An 11,848-nucleotide genomic window follows, 5' to 3' on the forward strand; every position below is an offset into this window, starting at 1 on the left:
TAACCAAACTAAAGGCCTCTTCTATTTGCACTCACAAATCACAAAGCTGATCATGATCTAGTTCGGATTTGAATCCAGATCTTGCCCCTCCTGTTCATGTTAAAAGAACAGGCTTATCCATTTAGACCATAACAACAGCTGTTTAAGAGGCTGATCTTACCTGTGATGTTTTTCATTTTTCATAACCATACTTGCCATGGATAATTGCATGGAAGATCAGAGGGGTAGCTACTCTTCAAGGAGACATGGAACCACCGTATTTTGCCATTTTCTTCCTTCTATTTATTTATTTTTTTTCTACCAAAGTCCTTCATGTTCTCTTTTCTTGAACACATTTTCAAGTTTCTTGGGGGCTGAAGACAGACAGACACCGTCTTGGAACGCCATTTTGGGACAAATCTTTCCCCATCAATGTTGCTTTATCCAAACCTAACCCAAATGATCATACTGGTAACATAAGTTTATTTATTCAAGCCTACTGATACCTAACTTACATTAGTAACACTAACCTAAACAAAATACTGTATTTGTAAACCAACCTAATTTACCCTAACCTAATCTTAACATTACCTAACAAAATTAATCACAACCTAATCAAAATTTCCTTAATCTAACCTAACCTTAACCTGCTGGTTTTGGCATTTAAAAGTTGTGATGCCAACATGGGAGGGCTCCATCATCCCCACTAAAAATCGTATTTTCTTGTTTGTTGACAATATGCTTATACTTGAAAATGCACTTCTGTAAATTCACAAAGTTCCTGAATCATTTTTTTTTTTTTTTTTTTTTAAATAATGATGGTCCCACATCCTTGAAGTATATATACCACTGGAGGGGAACAGTTACACATAACTTTGACCAGTACTGACAATATTAATTTGAAAGACTAATCCTTCATTGGGTTAATTTATTTTAAAACAGATGAAAGAGGGTGGTAACAGAAGCTGGAGAAACTCCCCTCTCACCTTACTTATTATATACGTTTTAAAAAGCATTTGTGACAGATGCTTATAGAAAAAGTGTCCATGATTGCTTAAATTAAGTAATGAGCTTATTAATTTCATTGTCTGATAGTTGGGTGTAGTTCTGAAAGTTTACCCTTTATTTTAATGGCTGTCCCAATCAGGTGTATTGCCCCAATCACATTACAGTAGCCTATCATGTTTCACAATCTCCACATGTTTATCTGACTACCACCAATCTAATTAAGCTGTATTTGAGTACTTGTTATACATCTCCTTCACCTGATGCCACTGCATAAATAAAAGGAGGTCATAGTGGCCAAAAAATAAACACAAAGAAACTCGATCAAAACAATACCTCGCCAGACTCCATCCCAGGTAATGTAATAATTTTTGGAGAAGCTACAACTATGATTGTATATGATCCAACTCAACCCTCCTCTAGAGGTGGACCAACAGCAGATCACAGCTGCTGCTGAGTCATGACTGACAAATCACAGGATCCGGATTCAATGGCTCACATAGAACATCATCTGACCATGGATCTGTGGTGTGATCTGTGACCTGAAACAGGTCCTTACAAGAGAAGAGGCCTTAACAAATCAACCTAATCTAATCTACTATAACCTAACCAGGACATGACAAACTGCTAAAATAACAGGGAACTCTTTTATAGGTCCCTGGTATTTTAGTAGTTTGTCAAACCTGCCTTGTGGTAGTGAGAATAAAACTGGCTCGTCCTCAGTGCCTTTTCATTTCAATATACACCAAGAATGGATATAAGGTTGCTGGGTGTATCTGAGTTCACCATCGTACTGAAGACGATATTCAAGCCCCAATAACACTCTGGTCTGAACCCACCAACATCCAGAAGTACGAGGCAAAGCTCTAAATTCAGTCATCCAAGCCACGCAACAGACTGGACAATTGAATTTCACCTGTCCGTGAAGTTACAAGACGGAATTCTACAAAATTATAATACAATTATTATGCAACCCGTCTGCTCATGCCCTGCAGACGACTCGCCTCCCATGCCGGTCATTTAATTTTCCATGTATTAGGTCTCACCTTGTAACTGATGCGTGCAGTAGGGCTGTCTGTGACTTCTGTAGTATAAGAGCATCAGAAGGTGGTACGCTTGTTGTCCAAAATCTTCTAAAACCACTAAAAATTTTCAGAATACTGCCCGACCTTATCAACGACGCCATGCTGACACTATTTCATATCGGCTCTGATGCAAACATTGAATGAAGGCATGGATAAATATTGCATTGCAAATGGCATTTTTATTAGTAGTAATATCTATTTATTTTAACTTCTGTAATACGTGAAACGCACTAACTCTTTAACATAAAAATTCCGAATTCGCAGCCCTTCAGCCGAGAATTTCTACCGCGATTTTTAAACACGTTAATTGTCTGTCTGTCGACTGGTTTCTAATAACTACCTGCAGTGGAGAGCATAAAAAGGGTGTAAATTATGTTCTTTCTTTGCGTTGTAAAATCATAGTTCAGAGTTTATAAAGATTTCGGAGCCCATGATGTTGTCTGTGAAGCCTGCGAAAAAAAAAAAAAAAAAAAAAAAACTTGGGCAGACACCTGAGAGTTGAACGAGTATTTTCTACGTGACTCAAGAGGTCTCACGTACAACACTAGGCTTACGAGTAAAGAAATCCTATAACTGAACAGAGTTCATTACAATACTCTAATTTTTTCCCCACCGACACGGCAGAAACTTAACAGCGTTTTATCACTACAGGCCCAGTAATCCATAGCGCCACACACTTTAACGTGTCACCCTTTCTACAATAATAATATCCACCAGTAACACGTCTTTGTCGACGAAGTACGAGCGAGGCCATTTAAAACCAAAATCGTTAAAATTTCGCCTTACACTCCGGATGCCCAGAGTACATTGATGGTTATCTACATGACAAGTTTCATGCCTTCACGACAAGCTGTTTGGCCTGTGTCCCTCTTTTGAAGATTTTTGATATGTTGCACTTGGTTTATGTCACGTGCCATGTGCACCACCTTGGTGTGATGAAACCCGTCTAAAGCAAATCTTAAAGTGCAAACCATGCAGTGATCGGCCCTGTGGTTGCTGAGATATAAGCTTCTCAAAAGGGTTACGGTAGGGGCCGTCGGGCCAGGCCGGACCAGGCCGGGTTGGGCCGCTCATATGTGAGAAAATGCCACTACATGACGAGAGACTAGCGAGGGCTTCGCCCTCTCCCGTAATCAAGATTGCCACTCAGGACTAGTGCATTGGAATTAGCTGTTTTTTTTCCTCTCTCTCTCTCTCTCTCTCTCTCTCTCTCTCTCTCTCTCTCTCTCTCTCTCTCTTTTATTTTTTCCTTTTTATTCTTCTCTTTTTTTTTTCATGTCAGGGGGTCTTGTAAAAGACCAGTAAAGTCTGTCAATTCATCAAACTGTTCCTTGCCCCAGACAAGACGACCTCTCTAACCACTCGGTCATGTTTCCTGGAGGTGGCTACCAGTATGAGGGAAGGCTCCAGGCATGGTACAGGCTCAGAGTGCATGTCAGGAAGGACGAGAAAACATCTCTCAATAATGGTTGTTTAAAGGAGTGCAGCCATATGTTCCGGACTCATGGATCTATTTCAGTACACAGACAGTCTAGGGCACATTGCACGAAAACCCCTGCTAGGAATATGGGACAATAAAATACCAAGTCCTCACGCTGAAAAAATCAACTTTGGAGGAGGCAGATGCAGTACGGATGGGCGCAAAGTTCTGAGTGGTTTTCTTAGAGCTGCATTTTGTGGCTTTTGTTTATTTATTTATTTTTTAAAGCATAGGACAACAGGTTTCGACAAATAAGCCATGTCCCCCCCCCTCTCTCTCTCTCTCTCTCTCTCTCTCTCTCTCTCTCTCTCTATATATATATATATATATATATATATATATATATACTGGATGGGCACGAAGAATTAACCTGGAGACAACTACTTTGATCATCCGTGTGACTGTAGCACCAGTCGAGCAGGGCAGTACTCCCAAGCTGGATGGAAAGCTGATGACAGGGAGAGCTGGAGCTCCCGTTTCATCAGCCCTCGGGACTAGGTCCCGACCATCCCCCTTTGCTGAACTTTTTCAGTGTCTCAGTAACACAGAGAGTAGACCAGCATGCTCTCCAATACAAGTTTCTCCAACTATCAACACCAAACTACATGCACAGTACACACCACACTTCCTTTTCAAAATTTTCAAAAAATGGCGTCGATTAACATAGCCTCGGAGTCCCCAGGGGGGGGGACCATAAATGCCCCCACCTTCAGCCCCTCTCCCGGTGACGACTCAAGGTGCCTGGAACCACTGTCTGACTCTCTTCTTCTTCATTTCTGCAACATTCGTGGCCTTTCCTCTAACTTTCGCTCTGTTGAGCACCACCTCTCCTCCTCTAAACCTCACCTCCTTTTCCTAACTGAGACTCAGCTGTCTGAGGCAACTGACAGCAAACCCTTTTCTGTATCCTCCTACTTTCTCTATACTCATTTCAAAGCCAAAGGTGGCTGTTGTGTATATATACGCAACAACTCATCTTGCTCTCGTGTTCCTGAACTCGATTCTTCTGAATTCTCTACACTCTGGCTTCGGCTTTCCTGTCAGTCTCTGACTAAATATATCTGTGCTGTTTACTTATCTCTTAATTCTACTGACTATCAAAAATTCTTAGACTATCTTACTTCTACGATGGAACACATTCTATCCATTTCTTCTTTCTCTGAAATCTCCATTCTTGGAGATTTCAATGTTCACCACCACCTTTGGCTCTCCTCACCTTTCACTGATCCACCTGGTGAACAAGCTTACACCTTCTCTATCCTTAATGACCTAGAGCAGCTTGTACAGCACCCTACCAGTATCCCTGACCGCCTTGGAGAGAGCTCCAACATGCTTGATCTCTTCCTTACAACTAATCCTTCTGCTTACACTGTTAATCTTTTCTTTCCGTTGGGCTCCTCCGATCACAACCTTATCACCTTAACCTGTCCTATCGCTCCGGTATGGCCTGCGTACCCTCCAAAAAAACGTCGTCTCTGGCACTTTGGAGCTGCGGATTGGGAGGCCCTCAGGCAGTACTTCTTTGATTTTCCCTGGAATGATTATTGCTCCCATGGCCGGGAGCCATCTGGGTGTGCCTTGCGCATTACGGAGGTTATTCTCTCGGGCATGGAAGCATACATTCCTTTCTCATATCCTTTGACTAATGCAAGAAAGCCTTGGTTTATTCACGCTTGTTTCAATGCTGTCTGCAACAAGGAGAGGGCTTATAAAAGGTACCGGAGCCAACCCACCCCTGAATCACATCTTTTATACATTTCTGCCCAGAATCGTGCTAAGTCTGTTCTTTGCCATTGCACTAGACATCTCAAAGGCTTTCGATCGAGTCTGGCATAAATCTTTAATTTCCAAACTGCCCTCTTACGGTTTCTATCTTCCTATCTGTGCCTTCATCTCTAGCTTCCTTTCTGGTCGTTCTATAGCCGCTGTTGTAGACGGCTATCGTTCTTCTCCTAGATCTATTAGCAGTGGTGTTCCTCAGGGCTCTGTCCTATCACCAACTCTCTTCCTCTTATTCATCAATGACCTTCTAAGCTGTACATCTAACCCTATCCACTCATACGCTGATGACTCCACCCTTCACCTTTCCATTCGATTCCCACAACGTCCATCTCAGCAGTTACTTCAACAGGCAATGGATGAAGCTATGGCACACCTAATGTCTGACTTGGCTCTTATCTCTTACTGGGGTAAAAATAATCTGGTTGTTTTTAATGCATCAGAGACTCAGTTTTTGCACCTATCAACCAGACAAAATCGTCCACAGGTATACCCACTTATGTTTAATAATACTCAACTTAATCCTGCATCATCGTTGAACATGCTTGGGGTTTCATTTGCTCGGGACTTGTCTTGGAAAGATCATATTACATCTCTTGTAAAATCTGCTTCCAAGAGATTGGGTGTGCTAAGCCGACTCCGTTCCTTCTTTACCCCTGCACAATTGTTGACTCTATACAGGGGTTTTATCCGCCCCTGTGTGGAGTACAACTCTCATGTATGGGGAGGCTCCCCACATACAGCTCTTCTCAATAGGGTGGAGTCAAAGGCTTTTCGTCTCATTAACTCTTCCCCTCTTACTGACTCCCTTCAACCTCTGTCTCTTCGCCGCAATGTTGCATCTTTATCTCTTTTCTATCGCTACTTCAATGGTCACTGTTCCTCTGAACTGTCTGCATGCATTCCTCCACTTCTACGACGGGCGCGTAGCACCCGTTTAGCAGCAAACTTTCACCCCTTTTCTGTCCAACTCTCTAATGCAAGAGTTAACCGTTACTCCCAGTCCTTCATTTATGCAACAGGTCAACTCTGGAACTGTCTCCCTCTGTCTGTATTTCCTGCTTCCTATGATCTCCAGTCTTTCAAAAGCAGTGTGTCCAGGCATCTCGAAATGAATGGATCTTGAATTTGGCTCTCTCTTGTATTTTGTTTTTCTGTTGGAGGGAACAGTATTGCTGGCTCATTGCCTTTGGTTCCTTCTTCCTCACATAAAAAAAAAAAAAAAATTGGGTACATCTGCAAGCTGACATTTAGTTGGCGTGTGTACCCCCATCATGTAAGCTGACTGATCATTAACAGGCAGAGGTACCTGAGATGGCGTCAGCTGATGTAAGGGAATGGGTGGCTAAGATTAAGCAGATCATGTAGGAGTTGGTGGGTTGGGGTGTGGGGTTCTGAGGAAAGAGTGGGCTGAGGTGAAGAAACTTATCTGTCTGTTTATTTATTTATCTCTATATCTGTCTCTTTCTATCATTCTATCTATCTATCTATCTATCTGTATGTATGTATGTTTGTCTGTTTGTGTGTCTTTCTGTCTGTGGGTAGAGTCAGCAAGATAGATGAAGCAAGGTTCTTGAGTGGCATCCGCTTGAGGTGATGTGACTGCATGATGGAGGTTGTATTCATGTCACTGGTGAAGCAGGAAAGGCTAGGATGTGACAGGATGCAGGAGAAGTCACAGTCTAGGTGCATGATATTGGTGGTGCTGTTAGGGAGCGCCCTCGTAAAGGGGGTGGGGGAGGTGCAGCACAAGTGCTTCAGGTATAGTACGTTTACTCATATGTGACAGATACAAAGATAAATAAATAAACAGACAGATAAGTTTCTTCACCTCAGCCCACTCTTTCCTCAGAACCCCACACCCCAACCCACCAACTCCTACATGATCTGCTTAATCTTAGCCACCCATTCCCTTACAGCTCAACTGGTGATTAAGCGTAGTCAAACTGGAGGGTTGATTTGACTAGTAACCAAGGAGACTTATTCTTACCTCATAACTAAAAGTCTCAGTGCATGCAACCACGACTTAGTATTAAAGTTGTGAAAGTGATCCAGTTCCCTGAGATGAAAATAAAGCAACTACAGTGAGGTCGTTTCTGGTTCATTAAGGTATAGGTGGGGGCAGATCCCACAAGACGCTTAACCACAGTGCTCATCTTAGGCGTTTTAGACTGGCCCAGTGGTGGGTTATTCACTCACTGTCTTGGAATACGAGGCCGTCGCATGTTTCATTTTTACTTATAACCTAAAAACAGCAGTTCATCCCCTCCTCCAGTGTTCAAAGTTTCTTTCAGCCATGGTTGGAGGCTGTCTTCCCCTCCCTTTTGTATGACGATATATATGTGACTAATTCATCATCATCTTTCTAACCATATTCCCCGCCCCCTAAAAAGCCGAGTGGGAGGATCCAGAAATAGATAAAGGAAAGCATAAAACTATAACTACCAACAGAATACCCAGTGAAACAGCCATATACCCATTAATTCAGTACTCAAGCCTTTGGAATCCTAAGCTCCACCTCATAGGCAAAGTCAGTTTTTTTTTTTTTTTCTATAAAGATGTGCTTCACAAAATGTCCGTTGAACAGAGTCACTCCTTTAACTATCATCATCATCATCATTCCGACTTCCTTTTCCCACCTAAGGATGGGATAAAGTAGGTTCCGGATATCAAGGAAAGACATAGCATGACATAGGGCTAGGGAGTACTACTAAACAGCATGGCCAGTAAAACAGATCATCTCTGGAACTCACTTCCCCGGAGTTGTTTCCCCCAAAACTTCAACCTACAGCTGTTCAAGTCCAACTGTTACAAATTTTTATGAATGGCGGACACCAGTAATCTGGTGTATGGACTATTTTTTTTTTATTTGTTTTCCCTTCCTCTGTTGTTATATATATATATATATATATATATATATATATATATATATATATATATATATATATATATATATATATATATATATATATATATAATACCCATTCGCTTGCCATTCAAAGCCTCGGAATCCTGACTGCCTCTCATGCATAACCATCTGCACATTCCTGTACTTATTTCAGTCCCATTAGGGAAGAAAAGGGGTGTAACCGTATAACCCTTGCCATGTGAATCCCAGTAAGTACAAAACTTCATCTAACCCCATTCCCTATTTTTTTTAGTTCTTTACGTTCTTTATTGCACTATATACAGACTGGGAACCAGAACAACAAAAAAGCTGACATGGCATACCCAAGGTTCTGTAGCTTACTTTTTATGCAAGGAAGAAGGAACCAAAGGCCAGAAACCAATAAGATTGTTCCCTCCAAGAAAAAGCAAAAACAATATAACAGAGGGCCAAATTCAAGATCTGTTTATTTTGATATGCCTGAACACCGGTTGAAAAACTGTAGGTCATAGTAAGTAAGAAATACAGAGGGAGATAGTTCCACAGTTGACCTGTTGCCTAACTCAGTTCAGTTCAGTTTTTTGACAACAAGAATACAACATTTAATATGATCAAGTACAGAATACATACTAATTTGTTCAGATATATGATATCTGATCAAACAAAAGAAATCCAGTAGTTGTGCCCGTTCAAGAAAAAAAAAAAAAAAAAAAAGCAACACTTTGCTCCTCATATTCATTTATAAACCAAAAGTGCATCATAATCATATTCATACATACAGTATTGGCAATGTCTTGGATTTCGTTGAGAACCGAATTCAGACCGCTGAACACAAGTGCAGGGTACTTATGACGACACTGAACTGACAATAAACTGTTATAATACATGTTATTCATATTGCACAGTGTCACTCACACTGATATATTCATTGTTCAGGTGGTGTTCGACTCTATCTACCTGACTTTATTCTTAGATTATGTGGCATGAGTCTCAGTCAAGTGAATGCCACCCAAGTATAGCTGGGTTATAATTTTTTTTCCTTATAAATGCTGTGTATTGTGAGACTTGGATTAAAGTTTGATCTACATGTGACATACTTTGTGGTACAATTTGGTTTACTCCTAATCATGGTTATAATAGGTTATAAGGGATCACCTTTCATGTCAAACCGTTGAGCGTTTTGTATAAATCTATAACATGGTGAATTGGCTGCTTTGTACATCTCAAGTACTCTTTGGTATGGCTCTTCAATATCACGATTTTGGAATTTTAAATACAGAAAAGTTTTTTTCCTTTTATCTAAGGTGAATTTTGCTGGTTAAATTCCAGCTTCTACAGGGCACAAGTTAATACTAGTAATAGAGATCTTGCACCAAGAAGACACTTCATTAGTTGATTATATATTTTAACCACTCGATAGGGAATGGTTGTAGACCACGTTTCTGATCCGTAAAACAATGATGATGTCACCGATGCTTCAGATACCTTTAGTTTCATAATGGGATGGTATCTTAGTATCTGTGGCACAAAATATGACAAATATGTTGGCTGTTTTCTGATTTTGTGGTTGATGCAACATGGGGGCAGAGTAGGTCCTGCCGTCGACCTTGAACCACCCAGCCAGATACAGGTAGGCCTACTGAGCGCAGTAACGTACAGTGCACCCTCGGACAGTTAATGGGTGTTCATCATCCTCGCTCTTATTAATTACAAAAAAAAAAAAAAAAAAAAAAAAAATCTCGTTAATTTCCATGCCGTACTCTCTGCAATAGTTCATGACGACCGCATGGAGGAATGGGAGTAACGGTCAACTCTTGCATTAGAGAGCTGGACAGAAAAGGGATTGGAGATTTACTAGACGGGTGCCACGCCCCCTCTGTAGTGGTGGAGGGATGCAAGTAGACAGGTCAGAGGAACAGTGACCACTGAAGTAGAAAGAGATAAAGATGCAACAGTGCGGCGATGAGACAGGTTGGAGGGAGCCAGTAAGAGGAGGAGAGTTGATAAGACGAAAAGCCTTCTGACTCCACCTTGTTAAGAAGAGTTGTTTGCGGGGAGCCTACCCACACAAGAAAGTTGTACACTATGCAAGGGCAAGTAAAACCCGTGTATAAAGTCAACAGTTGTGCAGGGGTAAAGAAAACATGGAGTCAGCTTAGCACACCTAATCTCTTGGAAGCAGATTACAAAAGAGATACTGTAATATGATCTTTCCAAGATAACTCTCGTGAGAATGAAACCTCAAGTATGTTTTAAGATTTGGACCCCCATGATTGACCTCTTCACTGGTGCTAAATGTCAGTACTTTTGGTAGGTTCCATAGGCCACTAGATCTGTAGGTAGGGAAACTCATACATGTTATACATTTACTACAGCTCATTTATTAGTGTGACACTATCATTAATCCCAGCCCTCTCAAGAATAGTTGGACTTTTGCTTTAGCTTCTGTACCCCGGCCCTTCCTCCTATAACTCTAGTGCAACTGTAATTTCAGGTCTCTCAGTCTTTGAAACTTGTGTGCTAAGAGGAGAATGGTCTGTCCTGTCTCCCAGTAGTCCCAGATTCAGTTACTGGATAGTATAAGATATTGTGTTGAAGGGCTTGGGGATTGCATCACCTTTTCGCGACTCCCTTCTTTTCTTATAGTACTGCCCCCCTTATCCATCTGAAAAGAGTTTCGGTCATTTTTTTTTTTTTTTTCGAGTTAAGATCAGATCTGGGTTATGAACGACTGATAATCAAATTCTGTATCTATAACTCTGGCCTAAATGTACATCTCTATATCTTTTAGATAAACTGCAATAACACTGATCTGTGCTTATTTCATTCTTCATTATTTCTCCATGTCAGTTGAAAAGAACACATTACATCAGTGAGAAGAAATACACCGAATCTGCCACATCAGTGACATCCAACTTTCACTATACTGTATAATGGATCCCCACACTGAGTCCATATCTGACTCATGCGCCTCTATTATGCTCTATCTCATGACTGTTAGTGGCAGGAAAAAAAAAAAGTGTGAATCTGAGGTACCACTCACACCAGTTCATCACCATCATCATCATCATCACCATCGTCGTCGTCATCGTCATCATCATCATCACCACCACCACCACCACCATCATCATCATCATGGCCTTTTTCCCCACTTATGGATGGGCTGATGAAGGTAATATCCTTCAAACCACTGCACTGGCCCATTTGTGTGTGTGTGTGTGTGTGTGTGTGTGTGTGTAAGACCATCAACACTTCACCATCCATACAATAGCATACACACTGTAGGGATGCTGATAACCTGCTACACCATCACAACAGTTTGTTCATCAGGCTAGTGAATTTTCGCCATACCACAGACATAAAGCAATGTATCACCTGCTCTGACGGAGTATACAGTGCTTTAAGGATTAAGGATGAAAGGAACACCCTGACACTTCTTCCTTAGTGATTTATTTTGCTTATTGCACCTGACTATCCTCTTTTGTATTACTCAAATCATTCTAGTATCATCGTATACTTCACAAATAACGCACAAAATTAGATTAACCAGCAGTAGCCAAAAATAAATCGCTATGGAAGAGGTGTTAGGGAGCCTCCTTAAGCGACGAGAATACAGACCCAGGTCATTATTGG

The 11,848-nt window shown here is 41.2% G+C and overlaps 1 protein-coding gene across 1 annotated transcript in view; it reads right to left on the bottom strand.

Moving 5' to 3' along the window:
* Positions 1 to 2,178, bottom strand: part of bsf (bicoid stability factor) — a 113,135-nt gene extending 110,957 nt beyond the window's left edge. The window contains exon 1 of the mRNA XM_080280618.1: positions 2,031 to 2,178. Coding sequence (XP_080136744.1) covers positions 2,031 to 2,170 — 140 coding nt within the window. The 5' untranslated portion in view covers positions 2,171 to 2,178. The remainder of the gene's footprint in view (positions 1 to 2,030) is intronic.
* Positions 2,179 to 11,848: the final 9,670 nt, after the last annotated feature.

This window comes from Coenobita brevimanus, chromosome 85, assembly GCF_032717465.1.
Source record: "Coenobita brevimanus isolate Jiangsu-jjx chromosome 85, ASM3271746v2, whole genome shotgun sequence".
Classification (NCBI taxonomy): domain Eukaryota; kingdom Metazoa; phylum Arthropoda; class Malacostraca; order Decapoda; family Coenobitidae; genus Coenobita; species Coenobita brevimanus.